This window comes from Macaca thibetana, chromosome 3 (genome assembly GCF_024542745.1).
Source record: "Macaca thibetana thibetana isolate TM-01 chromosome 3, ASM2454274v1, whole genome shotgun sequence".
In the NCBI taxonomy this organism is placed as follows: domain Eukaryota; kingdom Metazoa; phylum Chordata; class Mammalia; order Primates; family Cercopithecidae; genus Macaca; species Macaca thibetana.
The window spans coordinates 2,423,538-2,449,939 of NC_065580.1; the positions used below are offsets into that span (position 1 = coordinate 2,423,538).

A 26,402-nucleotide genomic window follows, 5' to 3' on the forward strand; every position below is an offset into this window, starting at 1 on the left:
TCCTGGGCTGCTGCCATGCCATGACCCTGGGCACAGTGGCACCTTATCTAAAAGATCTGGCTGCTTCCACCTCATACCAGGGGCGTGTCCACCCCCCGCCAAAAGCTGTACCAACTACACAAGGAAATACATGCAAAGATATACGTGACAGCATTGTTAGAAGAGGGCTGCAAAGCAGAACAAAACTGTAAATAATCTGAACGCCCATTCATGGAAGATTGGTGCAGTAAATGCAGCACGTACTAGTCAGGGGACCACTAACCAAGAAGCAAAGGAATGGAATGGACCTGTACGTAATGATATGGTCAGACAGCCAAGATATATTATTAAGTAAAAATGTAAGTGGCAAAACAGATCTCAATTGTGTACTTTAAAAAATGCTTATATATGTGTAGAAAATTCTGGAAGAATGGCTAGAAACCCTTAGTCCTGGTTGCATCTAGAGAACAGAACTGAGGCTGAAGGGAGAAAGACTGAATTCTTAAGTATGCCTTCCTCTTGTTTCCATCATTTCCCCTCTAGAAAGTATATTTAAAAGCCAGTGTAGTGGCCAGGCACGGTGGCTCATGCCTGCAATCCCAGCACTTTGGGAGGCTGAGGTGGGCGAATCACTTGAGGTCAGGAGTTCAAGACCAGCTTGGCCAACATGGTGAAACCCCATCTATAGTAAAAATACAAAAAATTAGCTAGGTGTGGTGGCACGTGCCTGATCCCAGCTACTTGGGAGGCTCAGGTGGGAGAATCACTCGAACCTGGAGACAGAGGTTGCAGTGACCCGAGATTGCACCACTGCCTTCCAGCCTGAGCAACAGAGTGAGACCCCGTCCCAAAAAGAAAATAAAAATAGGCTGGACATGGTGGCTCATGCCTGTAATCACAGCACTTTGGGAGGCCAAGGTAGGAGGATCACCTGAGGTCAGGAGTTCGAGACCAGCCTGGCTAACATGGTGAAACCCCCTCTCTACTAAAAATACAAAAAATAAGCTGGGCGTGGTGGCAGGCACCTGTAATCCCAGCTACTTGGGAGGTTGAGGCAGGAGAATTGCTTGATCCCGGGAGGCAGATGTTGCAGTAAGCAGAGATCACACCATTGCATTCCAGCCTGGGCAACAAGAGCGAAACTCCATCTCAAAAAAAATAAAATAAAATAACTAAATAAATAAGGCCGGGTGCAGTGGCTCACGCTTGTAATCCCAGCACTTTGGGAGGCCAATGCGGGTGGATCACGAGGTCAAGAGATCAAGACCATCCTGGCTAACATGGTGAAACCCTGTCTCTACTAAAAATACAAAAATTTAGCCGGGCGTGGTGGCGGGCGCCTGTAGTCCCAGCTACTGGGGAGCCTGAGGCAGGAGAATGGCGTGAACCTGGGAGGCGGAGCCTGCAGTGAGCCGAGATTGTGCCACCCACTGTACTCCAGTCTGGGCGACAGAGCAAAACTCCGTCTCAAAACAAAACAAAAACAAAAACAAAAACAAGAACAACTAAATAAAAATAAGAGCTAGCGTAAAAAAGTGTAAGTTCAGCATCCATTCTCTGTTTGTTTTTTTAGAGATAGGGTTTGGCTCTGTCACCTAGGCTGGAGTGCAGTGGCACAATCACAGCTCACTGTGGTATTGAACTGCTGAGCTCAAGTCATCCTCCAGCCTCAGCTTCCTGAGTGGCTGGGACTACAGGCATGTGCCATCACACTCAGCTAATTTTTTTTTTTTTTTTAATTTTTATGTTGTAGAGATGGGGTCTCACTATGTTGCCCAGGCTGGCCTGGAACTCCTAGCCTCAAGTGATCCTCCTGTCCTGGCCTTCCAAAGTGCTGGGATTACAAGCATGAGCCACCATGAGCCACCATGTCTGGCAAGAGCCACCATGCCCAAGGCCAGGCGTGGTGGCTCACACCTGTAATCCCAGCACTTTGGTAGGCTGAGGCAGGTGGATCACCTGAGGTCAGGAGTTTGAGACCAGCCTGACCAATATGGTGAAACCCTGTCTCTACAAAAACTACAAAAAAATTAGCGAGGCTTGGTGGCAGGTACCTGTAATCCCAGCTACTCGGGAGGCTGAGGCAGGAGAATCATTTGAACCTAGGTGGCGGAGGTAGCAGTGAGCCTGGCCTCAGCATATGCTTTTTTTTTTTTAGACGGAGTTTTGTTCTTGTTACCGAGGCTGGAGTGCAACGGTGTGACTTTGGCTCACTGCAACCTCTGCCTCCCGGGTTCAGGCAATTCAGCATCCATTTTTAAAGCCCTTAATTCCCTTTCCTGGAGCAGCAGGATCTAAATGTTAGCTTTGGGCCTCTCATGACTAAGCTCACACAAGGTCTCTGGAGACAGAGCCCCACGAGAACCTGCTCCACCTTCTTGGCTTGCGGACCTAGAATCAGGATGAGGGCTTTTCAGCTCACCTAGTGCTCATAACAAAACCTGCGTCTGCAGTGACCACAAGAAAACATCCTCTTCTCCCTCTGACTCACCCCCTCTGGGCTCAGCACGTCCTGTGCTCCTCTTTGATCTCGTGCCACGTTGGCCCAGGTTGTTCCTCTGACTGTTGCTTTGCTTCCTGCCATTCTGTGCGCTCCCGAGTTACAAAGTCAGCCTACTCCAGAGTGGTATCTGAGTCACACCCAGATAAGAAGTTTTCATGTCTGGACGGCCAAAGGAGGACACAAACCTTTAAGTGGGGACACAAACCTTTAAATGATGTCTGCACAATCTCTCACCTTGTGGTTCAGTGCCGTCTTGGTTTCGTGAGGTCATTTGACACCTTACTGTGTGATCTGAACACAATTCAGGGATCTATCATCTGCTGTAAATGTTAAACTAAGCCAACAGCATACAAGGTTGATAAGCTTCTGGTCACACAAGACTTGTTCATCTCTCTTTTCTCTCTTTTTCTCCTGCTAGCAGAGTCTTGATCATCTGTTTCTCTATATTTCAATGAGAGATAGTCAGGGACGGGTGAAATTTGTATCATTAGTCCTAAGATAAAATCTTGTTAAAATCAGAGACTGACACCAAAGGTTGAAGTGGTGATAGGTTGTAAAAGGTTGAAATATTCAGGAGGGTGATATTATTTTTATCCGTGGACTTAAATTCCCCACGATACCCTGTAATTCTCCTCAAGCTAATTCCAGTTTCATGTCTACCCATTTCTTCTGATGAGTTCTTGTAAATCTTGACTCACGGATAAGACAGCCACAGAATTTCTTTGCAAAGTAGAGGTCCTCTCCTCCATTTTAAGTGTTCGTTTAAGCATCCCTGCGTAAAAGTTACAAGTTTGTCATGAATTCCTTAGAAACGTTGGGCCAAAGCCGGGCCCGGTGGCTCAAGCCTGTAATCCCAGCACTTTGGGAGGCTGAGACGGGCGGATCACAAGGTCAGGAGATCGAGACCATCCTGGCTAACACGGTGAAACCCCGTCTCTACTAAAAAATACAAAAAAAGCTAGCCGGGCGAGGTGGCGGGCGCCTGTAGTCCCAGCGTGAACCCGGGAGGCGGAGCTTGCAGTGAGCTGAGATCCGGCCACTGCACTCCAGCCCGGGTGACAGAGCGAGACTCCGTCTCAAAAAAAAAAAAAAAAAAAAAAAAAAAAAGAAACGTTGGGCCAGGCGCAGTGGCTCACGCCTGTAATCCCAGCACTTTGGGAGGCCGAGGCCGGCAGATCACGAGGTCAAGAGATCGAGACTATCCTGGTGAACATGGTGAAACCCCATCTCTACTAAAAATACACACACACACACACACACAAAACCAAAACTAGCTGGGCATGGTGGTGCAGGCCTCTAGTCCCAGCTACTTGGGAGGCCAAGGCAGGAGAATCACTTGAACCCGGGAGGCAGAGGTTGCAGTGAGCTGAGATCTCGCCACTGCACTCCAGCCTGGCGACAGAGCGAGACTCCATCTCAAAAAAAAAAAAAAAAAAAGTGTAAGCATCACATAGATATATAACCCAATTTGTAAATATAAGCATAATCCATGCTTAGATCTTGGTTTTTTAGATGATAACAATAATGGTGATGATGACGTTGATACTATTACTAACAGCCAACTTTTACAGTGTCATTGCACTTTGTAGGTTCTATTATTTATTTATTTATTTATATACTTTTTGAGACATTCTCGCTCTGTCACCCAGGCTGGAGTGCAGTGGTGGAAACCCCTTATAAAACCATCCGATCTTGTGAGACTTATTCACTACCACGAGAACTGTATGGAGGACTCCCCCGCCCCATGATTCAATTATCCCCCCACTGAGTCCCTCCCACAACACATGAGAATTATGGGAGCTATAATTCAAGATGAGATTGGGGTGGGGACATAGTCAAACCATATCACACCCCTTTCAGAAATCGACAGTCATGTGTATGACTAGCAAGAACTTCGGATTGGTGTAAAAGTAATGCATGTTTCTGAACTTAGTTGTATCTTCGTGAATTCAGAACTGTTTTCCTGAGAAAAATTCCTGTTTTTCCTCTAGTAATCCCCTTGATTTGCCTCTGCAGACATGTGGGATGACCAACCACCACGTGAGAGTCTTGTCCAGTCTCCTCAATTTTCACCTTTTATCATCTGGTTGTTCAACATTAGCCCACAGTGTGGAACATCTTCATTTGAGGCTCTTTCTAAAACGGTTGCTGGATCCCATGGTGCGCTGTAATTATTTAATAACCAGCTCTTCAAGTGGGGGAAGGGGGCCCTGATTTGTATCACTGACTGATTTCTGTGCTGTGGCCCATTCTAGCTACCAAATGTGCTGATGTTGAGTGTGGAGGAGCACACCGTCATTAGACAGCTGACGGAAGTGGCCACAAGAGTAAAGTATAATAACACAAGCACGGCCGGGCGCGGTGGCTCACGCCTGTAATCCCAGCACTTTGGGAGGCCGAGGCGGGCGGATTACGAGGTCAGGAGATCGAGACCATCCTAGCGAACACGGTGAAACCCCGTCTCTACTAAAAATACAAAAAAATTAGCCGGGCGTGGTGGTGGGTGCCCGTAGTCCCAGCTACTCGGGAGGCTGAGACAGGAGAATGGCATGAACCCGGGAGGCGATGGAGCTTGCAGTGAGCGGAGATTGCGACACTGCACTCCAGCCTGGGCGACAGAGCGAGACTCCGTCTCAAAAAAAAAAAAAAAAAAAAAAAAAATTAACACAAGCAGGACATGATGGAGTCAGAGCATTTATTACCTTTTAAAAATATAACTTAAGGCTGGGCACCGTGGCTCATGTCTGTAATCCCAGGACTTTGGGAGGCCGAGGTGGGCAGACTACTTGAGGTCAGGAGTTCGAGATTAGCCTGGCCAATATGGTGAAACCCCGTCTCTATCAAAAATATGAAACATTGGCTGGGTGTGGTGGTGCACGCCTGTAATCTCAGCTACTCTGGAGGCTGAGGCAGGAGAATCACTTGAACTCGGGAGGTGGAGGTTGCAGCGAGCTGAGATTATGCCACTGCACTCCAGCCTGGGTGACAGAGCGAGACTTCATCTCAAAACACAAACAAACAAAATCCCCCAAAAACTACGTGTAAGTTTGCATAATTTAACTTTAAGTAATGGTTATATTTAAGAACTGGCTTGCATAATTCCTAAAAATTAATGACCATTTCTCGCAGGCCAGTACAAGCGGTCTCCAGCACAGTACTGACTGGTTACTGCTTCCAAATTCCGAAAGTCCATTCATTTATTTAGAGAGTCTAGATTTTACACCTGGATTATACTGGATCCTCAGAAGACTTTGTATTTGGACCATGTCATTCTTTTTGGCTGAAACTATACCTGAAGCCACCTTGTGTGTCAAGGAAATCCACAGCTAATGAAGCAGGGACTCCATCCCACAACAGAAGCTGAAAATATCAGACACGCACTTCCTTTGCAGCTCAGGTGCCTCAAATCGTTGGCAAAAATGAGGCAGTTACACGTTTAGTCTACACCAAGAAAATGGAACAGTTGAGTTAGCTCATAATCTCTGTTGCTTTATACAGTTCTTTACTCAGGGAACATTGTATGTTAAGAGGCCATGTATCATAGTGGTTAGAAGTGTTGGAATAGACAGCCTGGGTTTCAATTCTAATTCCTTCATTGGCTTGCTGTGTGACCTTAAGCAAATTTTATTTTATTTTTTTTTTTTTGAGACGGAGTCTTGCTCTGTGCCCCAGGCTGGAGTGCAGTGGCGCGATCTCGGCTCACTGCAAGCTCCGCCCCCCCGGGTTCACGCCATTCTCCTGCCTCAGCCTCCCAAGTAGCTGGGACTACAGGCGCCTGCCACCTCGCCCGGCTAATTTTCTTGTATTTTTAGTAGAGACGGGGTTTCACCGTGTTAGCCAGGATGGTCTCGATCTCCTGACCTCGTGATCCGCCCGTCTCGGCCTCCCAAAGTGCTAGGATTACAGGCTTGAGCCACCGCGCCCGGCCGACCTTAAGCAAATTACTACCTCTCTGTGCTTGGATTTTTAAACTGTACTGTGAGTATAATCAGTAATTACATATGGAATGGTGATGAACGTGCAATTGGATAATACATGTAAGGCAATTAGAACAGTGCCTGGTGGGAGGATCGCTTGAGCCCAGGAGTTCGAGGTTGTAGTGAGCTATGATTGCACCACTGCACTTCAGCTTGGGCAACAGAGCAAGACTTTGTCTCAAAAAAAGAGAAAAAGGCCAGGTGCAGTGGCTCATGCCTGTAATCCCAGCACTTTTAGGGGCTGAGGCAGGAGGACTGCTTGAGTCCAGGAGTTCAAGACCAGCCTGGGCAACATGGCAACACTTACCTCTCCACAAAATATTTTTTAAAAATTAAAAATGAAAGAATGGTGCCTGGCAAATACTAAGTGCTCAGAAATATTTGTTATTTTAACTAAAAGATAAAAGCTTGAAAGGCAGAATGGCCATAAAAATGGTGGTAAAACAAAACTATTTGAGAAATGAAAGCAGGCATGACACTAGGCTGGAGCGTAACACATGGAATTTGCATTTCAAGCCGTTTCCTTCCAACAAAGTGCAGTTGTGACCCTGTGTGGATGAGTCTCCACACAGGAGAGTGTGGCCTGGACGGTGAGGGGACCGGAGGAAGGAGTGGGTTCAGAAGCTGGGAAGGCACTAAGTTCTCCTCTAGTGGGAATGGGGAACGAGGGGAAGAATGATGGGCTGGAAGTCAGCAAGCCTGGGTTACCCTGGTCACTAATGTGTGTCTCTTTAGGAAAGTCCCTAAATTTCTTTGGGACTTGGTTGCAATAGGGCTAGGAGATCCCCAGGGTCCTTTAGGCTTCACACATCTGTGATTCCTGACTGTTCCAGAGACATTATAGTTCCTTCTGTGGCACAAAGAGGTTTGCTGGACTGTTCCTTCCCTTGCCCCACCCCATTTTGACTCATTTCCCTCCTAAATTGTGTGTGTTGAAGTTGGAAGAAAAAGAATCAAGATAGAGGCCGGGCGCTGTGGCTCACGCCTGTAATCCCAGCACTTTGGGAGGCCGAGGTGGGAGGATCACGAGGTCAGGAGATCGAGAACATCCTGGTCAACACGGTGAAACCCCGTCTCTACTAAAAATACAAAAAATTAGCTGGGCGTGGTGGCCGGCGCCTGTAGTCCAGCTACTCGGGAGGCTGAGGCAGGAGAATGGCGTGTACCCAGGAGGCGGAGCTTGCAGTGAGCCGAGATTGTGCCACTGCACTCCAAGCCTGGGTGACAGAGCGAGACTCCGTCTCAGAAAAAAAAAAAAAAAAGAATCAAGATAGATAAGTAAAGCTTAGGAAGATGATGTATGACTGAAGATGATATATGATGAGCCAATAAAAATGATTGGAATCAAGGCTGGACATGGTGGCTCATGCCTGTAATTCCAGCACTTTGGGAAGCTGAGGCAGGTGGATTACCTGAGGTCAGGAGTTCATGACCAGCCTGGTCAACAAGGTGAAACCCCGTCTCTACTACAAATACAAAAATGAGCTGGCCGTGGTGGCACACACCTGTAATCCTAACTACTTGGGAGGTTGAGGCAGGGGAATCGCTTGAACCCGGGAGGTGGAGGTTGCAGTTAGCCAAGATTGCGCCACTGTACTCCAGCCTGGGTGACACAGAGAGACGCCATCTCAAAAAAACCAAATGATTGGAATAAATGTCTATTTATGATATTACCTTTAGAAAGCGTCCTAAATCTTCTCTCAGTTTGCTTAAGCTCAAGCAGTACCTCGTATAATTGCCTGGAAGGCGTAATGCAGTGCCCTGAGCCATCCCAAGTAGGTAGTAGCTCCCACAAGCAACAGCTGATGAGTTAGAAGCACAAGAGGCCAACTTCTCCCCAAGCCTATTAAGAAGAAGAGAATAAAAACAGGGGTCCCTACTTGTGATGGTTAATGTTATGTGTCAGTTTCACTGTGCCATGGGATGCCCAGATAGCTGGTCAAACAATATTCTGGGTGTGTCTGTGAGGGTGCTTCTGGAGGAGATTAATGTTTGAATTGGAGTCCTGAGTAAAGCAGATGGCCCTCCCAATGTGGGTGGGCATGATCCAACCGGTCGAAGTCCTCAGCACAACAAAGAGACTGACCCTCCCCTGAGTAGGGGGAGCTCCTCCTGCTTGAGCTGACACATTAGTCTTTTCTTGCCTTTGGCCTCACACTCAACCATCAGCTCTTCTCGGATCTCGAGCCTGCTGGCTTTCGAATTGGAACTTATACTTTGCTCTCCAGTTTGCCATCTGCAAATCTTAGGACTTCTCAGCCTCCAGAATCATGTGGGCCAATTCTACATCCTTCTCCCACCTTCTCTTTCTACACCTCCACTCCCTAATTAGTCCTATTCCTCTGGAGAGCCTTAATGCACCATTCCTGGAACTTGAGGGGCAGAGAGTGAGCTTGGACTCATTTGTATGCTCGGTTGCATACTCCACTCAAGCACATTCAGAATTACAGAAGAATTCACTGGGGAACGGGAGGTGGGTTGTCAGGGCAGAATCTCCAACAGAGGGACCTGGATGTTTTACTATGTGTCATGCATGGTGATGCAATTGTTTTTGTTTTATGGCATGGCAGACAGCAATGGAACTATGATAAAAGCAGGTGTTAATGAGTCAATGAATCTAGGTTCAAATCTTGATGTGTAAACCAGGTCAGGTTGCTTAACCTCTCTGAGCCTCAGTGTCTTCAATGGTAACATGGAGCCAACAGCACCTACTTCACTGCGCTACTGTGATGGTTAAATTAATTCCACAAAAGCTAGCTCCCCACTACCACCCCCCACATTCACACGTATGACTCTTTATTTATTCAGCAAAGGCTTATCAACCTCCTATCATGTGCCAGGCCCTGTGTTTGGTGTTGGAAAAAATAGTGAACAGGATAAAGTCCTTGCCATGACTAGGGCAGACAAAAAACACACCTATGTGTTAATAACTTCTTTTTTTTTCTTTTTTTTGAGATGGAGTCTTACTCAGTCGCCCAGGCTGGAGTGCAGTGGCACGATCTCGGCTCACTGCAAGCTCCGCCTCCCGGGTTCATGCCATTCTCCTGCCTCAGCCTCCCAAGTAGCTGGGATTATAGGAGCCCGCCACCACACCCAGCTAATTTTTTGTATTTTTAGTAGAGACGGGGTTTCACTGTGTTAGCCAGGATGGTCTCGATCTCCTGACCTCATGATCTGCCTGTCTCGGCCTCCCAAAGTGCTGGGATTACAGGTGTGAGCCACCGCACCTGGCCCCTATGTGTTAATAACTTCTAGGGTCCTGTCTTGAAGACAATGCAAGGTGAAGTGAGCCGGCATAGCTGGGCTGGGTTCAGGTGCTCCCTCAGCTCAGGGTCGAAAATGCCCTCTCTACAGTATTAACCTTTACGTCGTAAGGAGAGGGAGGGAGAGCATCCTGGGCAGAGGGCACAGTACAAAGGCAGTGGGGGGCACAGCAGAAGACAAGGTTGGAGAGGTGGGCAGAGGCTGGTCCTATGGTCTCTGTCAGGGACCATAGGTCTTGGTTAGGGATCAGAGTTTGAGTGTAAGTGATATGGGAAGCCTTCAGGTTGGGGAACACAACTAATTTACATGCTTATCACTCGGGATGGATGATGGGAGGGAGAAGATGGTGAGGGTCTGGGAAGAGTAGATGCAGGGAGACCAGCCCAGAGGCCACTGAGGCATGAGGCTGGTTGGAACAGGAGAGTGGCAAAGGCGATGTGGAAGAGTGGCTGAATTCCAGACATATTTTAGTGGTAGAATAAAAAAATACTTGCTGATGGATGGGGTGTGCGTTGTTAGGGAAAGTATGGAATTCAGGATGACTCTCAGGTTTGGCGCTAAGCAACTGATGCTCATGATCGCCTCCTCCCCTCTAACCCACACAAATGCCAACAGAAACGTGGGTTTGCATGGAAAGTTTCCAATTTTTTTTTTTTTGACGGAGTCTTGCTCTGTCGCCAGGCTGGAGTGCAGTAGCACCATCTCAGCTCACTGCAACCTCCACCTCCCAGGTTCAAGCGATTCTCCTGCCTCAGCCTCCCCAGTAGCTGGGACTACAGGTGTGTGCCACCATGCCAGGCTAATTTTTGTATTTTTAGTAGAGATGGGGTCTCATCATGTTGGCCAGGATGGTTTCAATCTCTTGACCTCGTGATCTGTCCACCTTGACCTCCCAAAGTGCTGGGATTACATTAGTGAGCTACTGCGCCAAGCTCCAAGTTAATTTTTCTTTTTCTTTTTGAGACGGAGTCTTGCTCTGTTGCCCAGGCTGCGGTGCAGTGGTGTGATCTCTGCTCACTGCAAGGTCCGCCTCCCGGGTTCACGCCATTCTCCTGCCTCAGCCTCCCGAATAGCTGGGATGACAGGCATCCGCCACCTCGCCTGGCTAATTTTTTGTATTTTTTAGTAGAGACAGGGTTTCACGGTGTTAGTCAGGATGGTCTCGATCTCCTGACCTCGCGATCCGCCCGCCTTGGCCTCCCAAAGTGCTGGGATTACAGGCGTGAGCCACTGCGTCCGGCCTTCCAAGTTAATTTTTAAGACAACAAACACAGTATTAGTGCTGGAAGGAACCTCAGGCATTGTTAATTGAATGGAGACCTGGAAGGTCACACAGCAATTTACCACAGAACTGGAACCTGGTTTGCAGATTCCTTGCTTAGCGTTTAGGCTAACGTGCTCCATTAACGAGGGGTTAAGTTGTGGTAGAGAAGCCATGGTTTAGGCTACCAGGAAGTTGTGCTTCTTGAAACAGTTACTTTATTAAATATTAAATAGATGCTGTTTATGCATGACAGATAATGCATAGGTATAAAGAATAACAATGCAAGATAGGGTTGTGGACCTCCTCCACTCTGGTTTAAGAAATAGAGCATTATCATTCTCTTTGTGGCCCTTGAAAGCCTCTCACCAATCCCTTCTCTGACCTCCCTCTTAGAGTTTTATCATTCCTTGGCTTTTCTTTATAGTTCTACTGCATGGTTGTATGCCCACATAGTTGATATGGTTTGGGTCTGTGTGCCCACCCAAATCTCATCTCCAATTGTAGTCACCATGTGTGCAGGGTTTACCATTTCCTGACAGCTTAAACTGTGGGTTCTCTACTGCAACATAACCCCTTGCTAAATGGAGCATGTTAGCCTAAACACCAAGCAAGGGGTCTGTGATCCCCACATGTTGAGGAAGGGAGGTGATTGGATCATGGGGGTAGTTTGCCCCATGCTGTTCTCATGGTGCTGAGTTCTCATGAGGTCTGATGGTTTTATAAGTGTTTGACAGTTCCTCCTTCTCGCTCTTTCTCCCCCTTTCTCTTCTTTTCCTCCCTCCATCCCCTCTTCCCTCCTCTTTTCCCCCCTCCCTGCCCCTCTTCCCCACTTCCTCACTTCCCCTGCACCCTCTCCCGCCTCCTCTGCCACCATGTAAAACATGCCTGCTTCCCCTTCTGCCATGATTGTCAGTTTCCTGAGGCCTCCCCAGCCATGCGGAGCTGTGAGTATATTAAACTTCCTTTGCTTATAAATTACCCAGTCTTGGGTAGGATCTTTGTAGCAGTGTGAGAATGGAATAATATAATAGTATATAGTTTTGTGTGGTTTTGAACTTTACCTAAATGGAGTCACTGGGTGTCTTCTTCTGGTACTTTCTTTTCGTCCACACTTTGTTTTAGAGATGCATCTGTATTGCTGCTTGCAGCTATTGTTCACTAATTTTTCAGAATCGCATTCTGTCGCATGAACATATCAGTTTCGTTATCCATTTTACCGTGGATAGACAGCTGGGCTATTTGTAGACTTCTGCTGGTTCGAGTGGCGCAGCTGTGGGGATTCTCGTTCACATCTCTTGGTGTACATGCTCACAAGCTTTTCTAGGATGTATGGGTAGGAGTGCAGCTGCTCATTGCTTATCTTCGGCTTTACCGGATAATGCTCAATTATTTACTGAGATGTTACATTGTTTCACACTACCTCCAGTGGTATAGAATTTCTACTGTTCCACATTCTTGTGACATTCAATATTGTCAAATTAAAAAAATTTTGCCCACCCAATGAAAGTGAAAAGCTACTTCATTTAGGTTTCAGTTTGCATGTCCTGGGTATTGATGAGATGAAACATATTTTTAAATGTTTATTGCCAGCCATATTCTGATATGAGATGAAACTTCATATACACACAGCATATTTTGGTGGCCAGAAGGTGTCATCATCACATTTTAAGAACTCTGTGTCTTTTTTTTTTTTTTTTTTTTTTTTTGAGACGGAGTCTCGCTCTGTCGCCCAGGCTGGAGTGCTGTGGCCGGGTCTCAGCTCACTGCAAGCTCTGCCTCCCGGGTTCCCGCCATTCTCCTGCCTCAGCCTCCCGAGTAGCTGGGACTACAGGCGCCGCCACCTCGCCCGGCTAGTTTTTTTTTTGTATTTTTTAGTAGAGACGGGGTTTCACCGTGTTAGCCAGGATGGTCTCGATCTCCTGACCTCGTGATCCGCCCGTCTCGGCCTCCCAAAGTGCTGGGATTACAGGCTTGAGCCACCGCGCCCGGCCCGAACTCTGTGTCTTTTCTCCAAAACTTGTTCTAACTGCAGCCTTCCCCCTCTTTGGTGATGCAACTGTCCTTCTGGCTGCTAAGGCCAGAAGACTCGGAGCTCTCTGTCTTTCTCTTTTTCTGACCACATCCCCCATGTGATAAGAAATCCTCCTTTCAAAATGCATTCAGAATCTGATTACCTCTCACCTCGTCTGCTGCCTCCACCCTGGTCCAGGTTGCTAGGCTCTGAATTTCTGCAGTAAGTCTTCCTCATTCGCTGTCCAGGCCCTGAGCAACAGTCAGATCACATAGCACCTGTCAGTAACTCACAGTAGCTCCTGACCTCTCCCAGAAAAAAAGCCAAAGCCGTTACAATGGCCCATGTGGTCTTATACAACAGCGTTTAGGGATGTGGAAAAGAGGGTGTTGGCTGGGCTGATGGAGGTGACCAGGTCACCTATCGTCAGCTGGGCTGGGGCTTATGATGCAGTGGCCAGTGGCCATTGAGGGTCCCTAGAGTCCGTAAGAAAGGGCAAGTCCTAACGCACAAGCACTTTCCTATAGTTTCATATTTTCTAATGTCCCACTGGCCAGAGCAGGTCACCCAGCCAGGCTGATTCCAGGGCTGGAAAGCAGAGTCCATTTCTTGCTGGGAGGAAGGACAAAGCTAGATGGCAGAGGGTGAGCGTATAGGGAGTGGTGAGTACATGGCCCATTGTTGAAGTCTGCTACCCTGGGTTAAGTGTTACAAGTATCAGTGGTGCGTAAGCCTCTAGGGATGACTGCATAAAAGAAAATCGAAAGGTCTACATGGTTGGAGTGTTGCATTAAAAAGATGACAAATATTGCATGCATCACTTTCCGGAATCTGTGTTTAAATGCTGTACACTTTAAAATCTAATCTGCTTGCCCTTCAGAATTAACCCAGAAATTATCCAGGTTTTTTAGGGCTCCAAAACATTCTAAAAAATAAAGGTGAACATTGAATTCAACCAGTTGACAGTTGTTCTTGGATTATGATCAATCAGCCTGTGGCAGCAGGGCACATGCTGAGAACAAGCCTCAGGTTCTCTAAGTTTTCCCACCACCACAATGTTCAGCTATAGTGAACTCATAGAAACAATGTGTCGGGGCCTCCAACTTCGCCAAGCACCATAGCAAGTTTGAGTTGTGAAAAAATTTTAACTCAAAATTGTGAAGAGAAACGGCAACATTTAAATTACCATATATTTGTCTTTGAAAAACTTTGCACCAACTTCATTAACTGTTAAATTTAGATTCATAAAAATCTAAATAACGGCCAGGCACGGTGGCTTACGCCTGTAATCCCAGTACTTTGGAAGGACGAGGTGGGTGGATCACCTGCGGTCAGTAGTTCCAGACCAGCTAGGCCAACGTGGTGAAACCCTGTCTCTACTAAAAATACAAAAATTAGCCGGGCGTGGTGATGGGCGCCTGTAATCCCAGCTACTCAGGAGGCTGAGGTAGGAGAATCAGTTGAACCCAGAAGACGGACATTGCAGTGAGCCGAGATCGCCATTGCACTCCAACCTGGGCGACAAGAGTGAAACTCCGTCTCAAAAAAAAAAAAAAAAAAAAAAAAAAAAAAAAAAAAAAAAAAATCTAAATGAGATTTGAAAACAATTTGTAGATTTTCACACTTCCTAAGAATTCTCAAAGATGCCAAAAACAAAAATCACAGCCACTAGCAATTTAAATGACTTCCTCGTAGCCAAATAAATCCCAAGGTAAAATTATAAACATTCCCTTAAATTCAAATGTCATAGCAAAAAGAAAGATAATGGGGAATGGAGTGTGAATCATTGTGTTTGATATATTTGGCGGTGACAAATACATATATTACGTGCTGTTTAGGGTCCACTGAGGGTCATAAAACTCACCCTAGTGACCGAGCTACCGGAAGGACTTGACAAGGGCCTCGCCAGCTCGGTTATCTGAGTTTTCCAGGTGGGACAGCCCAAGACCCTTATCAGGCCCAGAGAAGCTGGGTTGCCGCCCAAAGCCCGGCCCAAAACCACCGATTTCCGACCTTTCAACCTACTTTGGCAGAGCAAGAGTTTCCGCAGGAGACTCCCTGCTTCCCTCTGCCCAGGTCCTCAGAGGCTGAGTGCGGTACTGAGTGCTGAGTTAAGGGGTGCTGAGTGCCAAGCACTGAGTAACTGGGGGAGGGGCACCTTGCAGCTGTCATAAATAATTAGCTCCTGTGAGGAACAGGAACTCAGAGACTGAGGCCGGGCCAGGTGGGCAGAAGTCGCAGCACCCTCGACGCGCTCCCCGTCCCCACCCGACGCCAGGACAGCACCTCCCTAACCGGGGTAGCTCCTGAGGGCGCGGCTTGACGCCGCCCCCTCGGCACCTCCCGGCCCAGCGGCCCGGAAGACCGCGGGGCGCGCTTCTCTGACGTATCGGCGCCTTTCGTCTGACGTGTACATGCACCGCCCCCTCCCCTCCCCGCCCCGCCCCCGCCCCGCCCCCGGCTGCGCGGCGCCCGCCCTCCCTCAGCCAGAGCAGCTTGCCTGAGGCTGCTGAGGCGGCGGCGGGTATAGTGGTCTCGGTACCTGTTCCAACCGCGGCTCGCGGGCCCGTGCCGGTCCCGGTCCCCGGCGCGGCCGTCCGAGCCCCTGCGGCAGGCGGGCGATGGTGCGGCGGAGCACGCGGACGCGGGCGGCGCGGCGGCGGGCATGAAGGAGGATGGAAGGGCAGGACGAGGTGTCGGCGCGGGAGCAGCACTTCCACAGCCAAGTGCGGGAGTCCACGGTGCGTGGGGACCGAGGCAGCCCTGACAGCCCCGCGCGCCTGCCCGGGCCCCCTGTCCCTGCCCCCGGGCCCCTCACCTCCGGGCCTGCGCCCCGCGCCTCCCGCCCCGGCCTCTGCCGCTCTCCCTCCCCACCCCTTCCCTCCCCTCCCTCTGCCTGCCCCCCGCTCCGCTCCTGCCTCCCCTGCCCCCTCCCGCTCCCTCTTTCCAGCCCGGACCCCGCCCCTGCCCCGCGGCCCCGGTCTTGCCCTTCCCTTTCCGCCGGGAGGGCTGCGGTACGCGCCGCGCTCCGGGACCCCGGAGGCTTCCTCTCTGGGGGGATGTGCGGCTCGCGCCTCGGGGTGTGGACGGCGGCCCGGCCGGTGCGCGCCCCCGCGCTCCGCCGCCCGGCCAGGTAGGCAGGTGGATGCGCAGGCGTCCCGGAGAGCCTGGGTGGGCCCGGTAGGTCCTGGAAGGACCAGGCTGCACGGAGCCCGCCCGCCTCTCGCGTTTGGACCCGGCCGGTTACCTTGTCCCAGTCAACACCTCCTGCTCTCCCGGCGCCTCACGTTTCCATCCCTCTTTCATCTCCCCCAGCCCCCACGTGGATTGAGTTCGAAACCTTCCCTTTTGGGGTGAGAATATTGGTTATTTATGGGAGTGAGAACCTCAGCAAAAGTCCATTTTGTTCTGGAAGCAACTTCTTAGGGAAGCAGCTTCTTTTTTGGCCCATGTTTCTATGTGTGCTGTTGGCAGGGGTCAGGAAGCGCACTTGACCTTGGAAAGTCTACTTTGATGTTTTTATCTTTTCGTGATGCTCTAGAATGTATTATAATTGGGTTTCTCTGTGTTTTCATAACGGTTGTAAAATATATCAATTTTGTATATTTGTATTTACCCCTCTCCTAAGTTGTCTACGATTCAGTCACTCTTGGTTCGAGGTGAAGAATTGTCTAATTTGTGTACTTACTGATCTTGAAAATTGAGAATCACTTTGGAAGTCATACTTTGAATAAAGAGGACATGTGAAGTCTGAGCTGGTGGAATTTGAGTTCGTGGAATTTGGTACAAATTTATTTGTAATTTTTTAAATTGAAGCTAAAATACACAGATAAATTCGTGAAGTCATACATGTACTCTTCAGATCATTTCATACTAAACACACCTGTGTACTCCTGAATCCACCAGGAGTTTGAGACCGGTCAGCCTGGGCAACATAGTGAATCCCCATCTCTACCATTATAAATAAAGAAAAAAAGAAACAGAATTTTACTATCATCCCGGAGACTGATTCCTTTCCCCCTTCCAGTTACTTTCTCCTCCACCAAGGGTAAACACTGCCCTGGCTTCTAATATCATAGATTAGTTTTTGCTTAGTTTTGAACTTTATGTAAATAGAATCTTACGTTATACACTCTTTTGTGTCCAGTTTCTTCTACAGTGTTTGTGAAGAAGTTTCTTCTACAGTGTTTCTTCTCCATTTTGTATGTGGTTATAATTCATTCTCAGTGCCGTAGTTGTGTGACTATAGCACAATTTATTTTTCATTTTTCTGTTCATTTCATTTCATTCATTTTTCATTTTACTGTTGACGGGCACTTCAGTAGTTTCTAGGTCTTGGCTATGAATATATATATACACACATATACATATATATATATATATTTGTTTATTTGTTTGTTTTGAGGTGGAGTCTCGTTCTGTCTCCCAGGCTGGAGTGCAGTGGCACAATCTTGGCTCACTGCAACCTCTGCCTTTGGGTTCAAGTGATTCTCCTACCTCAGCCTCCCGAGTGGCTGGGATTACAGGTGCATGCCACCACACCCAGCTAATTTTTCTGTTTTTATTAGAGACGGGGTTTCGCCATGTTGGTCAGGCTGGCCTTGAACTCCTGATCTCAGGTGATCCACCTACGTTGGCCTCCCAAAGTGCTTGGATTACAGGTGTGAGCCACCACACCCGGCTGGCTATGAATATTTTTGTACATAGCTTTTGGTGGACATGTTTGTGCATTTCTGTTGGGTATAGCCCTAGAAATGGAAACCCTAGGTTAAAGAGTGTGCATTTGTTCATCTTTAGTAGATGCTTTTAAACAATTTTCGGAAGTGGTTGTACCAGTGTACACTTCCGCCAGTGCTGAGAGCCTCAGAGGTGTGGTTGTTTCTCATCTTTACCAACACTTGATATTTGCTGTCCTTTTTAATTTTAGTCATTCTAGCAAGTGTGTTTATAGTGTTCATCATATGAATAATTTTAATTTGCATTTTCCTGATAACTAATGAATTTAAGCACCTGTTTGTTTATTAGCCATTTGGAAATCTTTTGTGAAGGGTCAAATTTTTTTCCCCATTTAAAAATTAAGTTTATCTTTTTAATATTGATTTGCAAGGTCTTTACAGTATAACTTGTATTATATTGTAATACAAATGGATAAGATTTCTTTGTCAGATATATATATATATACAGCACATATTTCTTTCCCACTCTGTGGATGCCTTTCACTCTTAATGGTATCTTCTGATCGACAGAAATTATTAATTTTAATATAGTTCAATTTATTAAAATTTTTTGAGTACTTTTTATGTCCCGGTTAAGAAATCGCTGTTTACTCTAAGACTGACGTTCTCTTGTTCTTTCCTCGAAATGCTTTATTGAATTATTCTCATTTAAATTTGCAGTCTATCTAGAATTTATTTTTTGTGTCTGGTGCAAGGTAGGAGTCATACTTTTTTCTCCCACAGGAATGTCCAGTTGCTCCAGCACTATTTATGACTTTTGTCACAGATAGGTAACTGAATATTCATAAGATTTAATTTTAGACTTTATGCTGTTTTATTGGTCTATTTGTCTTTAGTTTTATTATTATTTTTAAATTTGAGACAGGGTCTCACTCTCTTGCCCAGGCTGTAGTGCAGTGGCGCAATCATGGCTCACTGCAGCCTTGACTTCCCAGGCTCAGGCGATCCTCCCACCTCAGCTTCCCAAGTAGCTGGGACTACAGGCGTGAATCATACAGGTGTGCACTAGCAGACCCAGCTAATCTTTTAAATTTTTGTAGAGGTGAGGTCTCCCCGTGTTGACCAGATCTGTCTCCTGGGCTCAAGTGATCCTCCTGCTCTTTGGCTTTAGTTTTAATTAATTAGATATTCTAGAATTTCGGTTGAGAAAGGGACACATGTTAAAACAGTCCAGAGCTTTGTCTACTCCCCTGAAAACAACTCGGTTTTGGTACTGATTACAGAGTTCTTTAGTTCTGACTCTCCTCGCCCCTGTTTCCCTCAATCCAGCACCCCTGGCTAGTTGAGTCTACTCCATCTTCTACAGAACCAGCATAGACAGTGACCAGGCTCAGGGTTCCCAGTCTTTGGCATTTCTTTCTCAAATGATTTATATTTAGAGTGAATGCAAATACTTGCTTTTTCTGTAAGACCTGTTGCCAATTTTTGAAATTATTCAATTGTTTCTGATTTTGCTACATAATGCTATAATTGCTTAACTTTTTAATCATGATAAGATATATATATAAAACATGCAATTTACCATATCTAAATATACAGTTCAGTGGCATTAAATACATTCACATTGTTGTGCAACCACCACCACTATCCATTTCCAGAACTTTTTCATCACCTGAAACTTGATACCCATGAAACAGTAACTCTCCATTCCCCACTGTCTCCAGCTGCTGGTTCTGCCTATATGAATCTGACTGTTCCAAGTTGAACCACAAAATATTTGTCCTTTTCTGTCTGGCTTATTTCACTTAGCATAATGCCTTCAGGGTTCACCTGTGTTGTAGCATGTGTCAGAATTTCTTTTTCTTTTTTTTTTTTTTTTGAGACAGAGTCTTTGTTGCCCAGGCTAGAGTTCAATGGCGTGATCTCAGCTCATTGCAACCTCTCCCTCCCTGGTTCAAGCAATTCTCCTGCTTCAGCCTCCCGAGTAGCTGGGATTACAGGCGTGCGCTACCATGCTTGGCTAATTTTTGTATTGTTAGTAGAGATGGGGTTTCACCATGTTGGCCAGGCTGGTCTCGAACTCCTGACCTCAGGTGATCCACCCGCCTCAGCCTCCCAAAGTGCTGGAATTACAGATGTAAGCCACTGCGCCTGGCCTCATTTTTGTGTTTTTTGTAGAGATGGGGTTTTGTTATGTTGCCCAGGCTAGTCTCAAATTCCTGGCCTCCCAAAGTGCTGGGATTACAGGCCAACGCACCTGGCCCAGAATTTGTTAAGACTGAATATATTTTCTTTTTGTGTATACCGTATTTTGCTTATCCATTCAATCATCAATTGACCTGAGTTGTTTCCATTTTTGGCTATTGTAAATAATGCTGCTGTGATCATGGGTGTGGAAATATCTATTAGAGTCCCTGTTTTCAATTCAGAAGTAAAATTGCTGGATTATATGATAATTCTATGTTTAATTTTTTGAGGAACTGCCATACCATTTTCCACAGAGGCTTTACCAATTTATATTCCCTCTGGCAAGCAGCCAGGATTTCCGGTTCTTCCACATCTTCACCAACACATGTTGTTTTCTGTTTTTCTTCTTTTTTTTAAAAATGGATGTGAAATGGTATCTTATGGTGGTTTCGATCTGCATTTCCCTAATAGTGAAGTTCAGGATTGTTTCATGTGCTTATTGACTATATGTACATCTTCTTTGGAGAAATATCTGTTCTTTGCCTGTTTTTGAATTGCGTTGCTTGATTTTTGTTGTTGAGTTCTAGGAGTTGTTTATATATTCTGAATATTAACCCTTTATCAGGCATGTGATTTGCAAACACTTCTCTCCCATTCTGTAGGGTTGCCTTTTTACTCTATTGATAGTGTCCTTTGATGCACAAAAGTTTTTAATTTTGTAGTCTAATTTATCTATTTTTTCATTTGTTGCATGTGTTTTTTTGTGTCATCCAAGAATTCATCACCAGCTCCGGCATCATGAAGGTTTTCCTCTAAGAGTTGTATAGTTTTAGCTCTTATGTTTAGGTCTTTGATCATTTTGAATTAATTTTTGTGTACAATATAGTGTTTAACTTTTAAATACTCATGTAATAATTTTGTCTTCTGTGTTATGAATATCTCATAGATCTCTTGTCAGTTGCTTTAGTGATCATATTTGACTTTGGCTATTAATATCAGGTAGTAATGATTCATTTCCTTTCTTTTGAGAGCTAGCTATGAAATCCTAAGACTTCTGAGTAGACCCTGTCTTGGCTAAGAGGACCCCAGGAAACCTTAAAAACTGAATTCCCAGCCAGAATGTGATGGGAGATCTGACACGCCTTGTTATACCCACTCCCTTTTGAGGTTTAAAAACAACAACTGACCAGCATTAATGTTAAAATAGAGATCTTAAGACTGAGAGAACAGACTCTTTGTGGCAATAAAATACCAAACGGTGGACAAGATGTAGGGCCATGCCAAGCAAGGGTTAAGTAAAGCACCCCCCGCGCCCCCCCTTAAAGAATAAACTCGGTTCTAACTATCTCAAAGTGTTTCTTTTTTCCTAGCAGCTAAACAAGTACTGGCCTCCAGATAAGCAATATTAATAACTGCAGCTCACTCACTGCCAGACCCTGACTAACTGACCCTCACTCCCCTGTTCCACAAGCTATAACTACAGCTTTGATTGGATAAGAGACTGATTTCAGTAACTTTGTCCTGATAAGAGCACTGAGCATGAACTGGTTCTGGCCAGTTTACAGAGGCTGTGCACTTGAGTGCCTTCATGTCCCTGCTTCGCCATCTGACTACAGGGCCTCATTGTAATGCGTTTAGATGTTAAGTCTCCACCCACAAGTGAATGCGGATAAGTATGTAACATACATGTTTATTCAGCCTGCATGTGCATGACCTCCCCCACTTTGTGAATATTCATAGCTCCTCCTATAACCTGTTAAATATATAAACTTGGCCAACCCGTTCAGCAGAAATCCCTGTTCTATCTTCCCTTGAAGTGTCTGTTTCTGTGCTCTGCGGGAGGATGCTTCTTAGCCATCAGGATTGCCACCTTGTAGGCTGTGACTCTCTTCAAAATTATTTTTGAGGCAGAGTGTCGTTCCTTCACTCAGGCTGGAATGCTGTGGCACAAACACGGCTCACTGCAGCCTCTACCTCCCAGGCTCAAGAGATCTTCCTACTTGAGCCTTCCAAGTAGCTGGGACTACAGGCACATACAACCATACCTGGCTGATTTTTGTATTTTTTGTAGAGATGAGGTTTCACCATGTTACCTAGGCTGGTCTTGAACTCCTGGGCTCAAGTTATTCACCCACCTTAGCCTCCCAAAGTATTGGGGTTACAGGTGAGTCACTGCAAGTCTTTTTTTTTTTTTTTTGGGACAGAGTTTCACTCTGTCACCCAGGCTGGAGTGCAGTGGCACGATCTCAGCTCACTGCAACCACTGTCTCCTGGGTTCAAGCAATTCTTGTGCCTCAGCCTCTTGAGTAGCTGGGATTACAGGTGCCCACCACCACACCTGGCTAATTTTATTTATTTATTTATTTATTTATTTATTTATGATGTGGAGTCTTACTCTGTCATCTAGGCCGGACGGAGTGCAGGGGCATGATCTAGGCTCACTGTAACCTCTGCCTCCTGGGTCAAGTGATTCTCCTGCCTCAGCCTCCCACTGGGATTACAGGCGCCTGCCACCATGCCTGGCTAATGTTTTTGAATTTTTAGTAGCGACGGGATTTCACCATGTTGGCCAAGCTGGTCTCGAACTTCTGACCTCAAGTGTTCCTCCTGCCTTGGCCTCCCAAAATGCTGGGATTACAGGTGTGAGTCAATGCGCCTGGCCATTTTTGTATGGACAGGTTCTTTCCATGTTACCCAGGCTGGTCTTGAACTCTCCCGGCCTCAAATAATCCTTCTGCCCCAGCTTCCCAAAGTGCTGGAATTAGAGGTGTGAGCCACCATGCCCAGCCTGGCTGTGCAATCTGAATTCTTCCTTATCCTGGGTATGGCTTAAGCTCCCCTCTTGGCTATAATATTTTTGGAACCAAGTCTGGGGTTGACTGGGACTTTTTTTTTTTTTTTTTCCATGGAGTCTCGCTCTGTCACCCAGGCTGGAATGCAGTGGAACGATCCCAGCTCACTGCATCCTCCGCCTCCCACGTTCCAGTGATTCTCCTGCCTCAGCCTCCCAAGTAGCTGGGATTACAGGCGCCCACCACCATGCCTGGCTAATTTTTGTATTTTTAATAGATTTGGGGTTTTGCCATGTTGGCCAAGCTGCTCTCGAACTCCTGACCTCAGGTGATCCGCCCCCACCTCAGCCTCCCAAAGTGCTGGGATTACAGGCCTGAGCCACCGTGCCTGACCAGACTGGGACTTTTACAACAGAGATTTTCGAACCTTCCCGTTTAGTTGACTTCTTTTAGGCCAAATGAGAGGTGGGAGATAATGGGGATAGAAGGAATTATCCTTCACCTGCTGCTTCTCTAGGTGAGTTTACCTGCTGTTTTCTGCCAATGTCTTGCCCTCAACTCTGTGGCTTACCCTTTGTGCAGCGGATCAAAAACTTTAGTCCTTCCCACTTGAGGATAGTGGTTGGGCAGAAGATGGGAACCAGTCACCAATCTGGTATGTAAGTTCAGAATACAGTTATCTTGGAGTCTGTAGTCTTTTCTGACCTTTGTCATTGCCCTCCAGCCAAAGACTACCAAGAGCACACCTGTAGTTGGACAAATTGGGCTTATTGCATATTGCAGTGAGTTCCGTGGGGAACTGTGGGGTGTTCAAGTAACTTTTCAAGTGGGATTTGGGCTTCTACTAGGTAGTTTGGGAAGGGTTTAAGGAAGTGAGGCTTTGATCTATATGGGATGCTGTTAGGAAGCTGGAATAATTCTGTAATTGGATGGCTTAAGAAATCTTTTCTAGGCCGGGCGCGGTGGCTCAAGCCTGTAATCCCAGCACTTTGGGAGGCCGAGACGGGCGGATCATGAGGTCAGGAGATCGAGACCATCCTGGCTAACACGGTGAAACCCCGTCTCTACTAAAAAATACAAAAAACTAGCCGGGCGAAGTGGCGGGCGCCTGTAGTCCCAGCTACTTGGGAGGCTGAGGCAGGAGAATGGCGTGTACCCGGGAGGCGGAGCTTGCAGTGAGCTGAGATCCGGCCACTGCACTCCAGCCTGGGCGACAGAGCATGACTCCGTCTCAAAAAAAAAAAAAAAAAAAAAGAAATCTTTTCTAGAAGGAGAGAAGACTGGAATAAAGCTAAAGCTGTAACTGGTAAAGAAGCAACAGTCATTCCTGTTAGCCAGGATAGAGAGATGGTCATTTTTGTGATTTGGACAATGTTCATGTTTTTTGCTTGTGTTCAGGAGTGATTACAGAGTGGTCTTGTTTAGTCTTTATCCATCATGGTCTTGTCTGATATTGATGTTCTCTGAAACTGTTTATGTTCTACGGAAGAGTCAGTCATCAAGGCCGAGGTGTGGGCCTTGCTCTGAGTTGCTTGCCAGTTTACAGCAACACCAAGACCCAGCTGTGATATCACCAGGCCAGCTCCCAGATGTCAGGGGCTGCTTTTCTTTTTCTCACGTGGTTGTAAAGTCTTCTAGTGGAATGGTGTATTAGAAACAAATCCAATAGCCAACATACGTTGAAGTGATTTTCTAACATAGAAGAGCAAGAAGGAATGGGATAGAGGTATAAAGGTTTCATTGTATTTGGCTTTTCTAAACTGGGTTAAATCAGCTTCCCCTCTGTGGTGGGCCGCATAATGGCCCCTGAAGTTGGTAATCCATGTGATAACCCCTGGAACCTGTGGTATGTTACTTTACAGGGGTAAAGGGATTTTGCAGATGTGAGTACCTTAAAGGGGAGTTATCCTGAATCATCTGGGTGGGCTCTATTGATCCCAGGGTCCTTGTAGGAGAGGCAGGAGGGTCAGAGTCAGAAGGAGATAGGATGACAGAGACAGAGTTGGAGTGATGCCCTTTGAGGAAGGAGGAGGGACCGTGAGCCAAGGAGTGTGGGCGGCCTCCAGAAGCTAGAAATGTCAAGGAGATGGATTCTTTCCTAGAGTCTCCAGAAGGAACCAACCTTGCTCACACCTTGATTTTAGCCCAGTGAAACTCAGTAAATTTGTGTTGTTTTAAGTCACTAAGTTTGTGTTATTTGGTTACAGCAGCCATAGGAGATTCCTACTCTTTCATCAAGAGGCTTTGACTTTCACTGCTGTCCCTGTATATCTTACCACTCCCTAGTTGTATGCTTGAGGTTAAAGGAAACTGGGACATTCTAATTACATTTGAGATAATTTTTCCTGTCTTCCTATACTGTCCTCCTTTTTTTTTTTGGTCCTGAGATGGAGTCTTGCTCTGTTGCCCAGGCTGGAGTCCAGTGACGTAATCTTGACTCACTGCAGCCTCCGCCTCCTGAGTTCAGGCGACTCTCCTGCCTCAGCCTCCCAAGTTGCATGGATTACAGGTGTGTACCACTACACCTGGCTAATTTTTGTATTTTTAGTAGAGACAGGTTTCACCTGTCGTCCAGGGTGGTCTCGAACTCCTGACCTCAGGTGGTCTACCCGCCTCGGCTTCCCAAAGTGCTGTGATTACAGGCGTGAGCCACCGTGCCTGGCCCTGTCCTCCTTTTTTAAAACTTGATTTTATTGCAGTAAGAATACCTAATGTGAGATCTACCCTCTTAACAAAAAGTTTTTTTTTTTTGTTTTTTTTTTTTGAGTCAGAGTCTCGCACTGTCGCCCAGGCTGGAGTGCTGTGGCCGGATCTCAGCTCACTGCAAGCTCCGCCTCCCGGGTTTACGCCATTCTCCTGCCTCAGCCTCCCTCCGAGTAGCTGGGATTACAGGCGCCCGCCACCTCGCCCGGCTAGTTTTTTGTATTTTTTAGTAGAGACGGGGTTTTCACCGGGTTAGCCAGGATGGTCTTGATCTCCTGACCTTGTGATCCACCCGTCTCGGCCTCCCAAAGTGCTGGGATTACAGGCTTGAGCCACCGCGCCCGGCCTTTTTTTTTTTTTGAGTCAGAGTCTCGCACTGTTGCCCAGGCTAGAGTGCAATGGTGTGATCTCGGCTCACTGCAACCTCTGCCTCCCAGGTTCATGCAATTCTTCTGCTTCAACCTCCTGAGTAGCTGGGATTACAGGTGCCTGCCACCACGTCCAGCTAATTTTTTGTATTTTTAGTAGAGACGGGGTTTCCCTATGTTGGCCAGGCTGGTCTCGAACTCTTGACCTCGTGATCTGCCTGCCTCAGCCTCCCAGAGTACTGGGATTACAGGCATGAGCCACTGCACCTAGCCCCTCTTAACGAATTTTTAAGTGTGCAATTATATTGTTGACTATAGGTATAATGTTGTACAGCAGATTTCTAGAGGTTACTCATCTTGCTTGACTGAAGCTTTATGACCATTGATTAGTAACTCTCAATATCCTTCCCTGTCCCTGTCCCTGAGAACCACCATTTCCACTCTTTGAGTCTGTGAATTTGACCATTTTAGATACCTTATATAAGTGGGATCATGCAGTATTTGTCTTCCTGTGACTCTCTTTTTCACTTAGGTTAATGTCTTCAAGATTCATCTATGTTGTTGCATATTGCAGAATTTCCTTTTTTTACCCCCTTGAGATGGAGTCTCACTCTCTTGCCCAGGCTGGAATGTGGTGACTGCAGCCTTGACCTGCTGGGCTCAAATGATCCTCCCACC

At 46.7% G+C, this 26,402-nt stretch overlaps 1 protein-coding gene and 1 long non-coding RNA gene across 8 annotated transcripts in view; one reads left to right on the forward strand and one right to left on the reverse strand.

Moving 5' to 3' along the window:
* The window catches only part of LOC126951547 (uncharacterized), a 38,829-nt gene extending 23,469 nt beyond the window's left edge, over positions 1–15,360 (reverse strand). Inside the window, exons 1-3 of one of the 5 annotated variants that reach the window (XR_007724509.1) lie at positions 15,024–15,360; positions 13,169–13,249; positions 2,682–3,254 (exon numbers count right to left, since the gene is read on the reverse strand). This is a non-coding gene — a long non-coding RNA (uncharacterized LOC126951547). Of the gene's footprint in view, positions 1–2,681; positions 3,255–12,138; positions 13,250–15,023 lie in introns of those variants that run through there. The other 4 variants (XR_007724510.1, XR_007724507.1, XR_007724508.1 and 1 more) reach the window with 4 other exon arrangements.
* Positions 15,361–15,459: 99 nt separating this feature from the next.
* Positions 15,460–26,402, forward strand: part of LMBR1 (limb development membrane protein 1) — a 211,306-nt gene continuing 200,363 nt past the window's right edge. The window contains exon 1 of one of the 3 annotated variants that reach the window (XM_050785718.1): positions 15,460–15,739. In XM_050785718.1, coding sequence (XP_050641675.1) covers positions 15,674–15,739 — 66 coding nt within the window. In that variant the 5' untranslated portion in view covers positions 15,460–15,673. The remainder of the gene's footprint in view (positions 15,740–26,402) is intronic. The other 2 variants (XM_050785721.1, XM_050785719.1) reach the window with 2 other exon arrangements.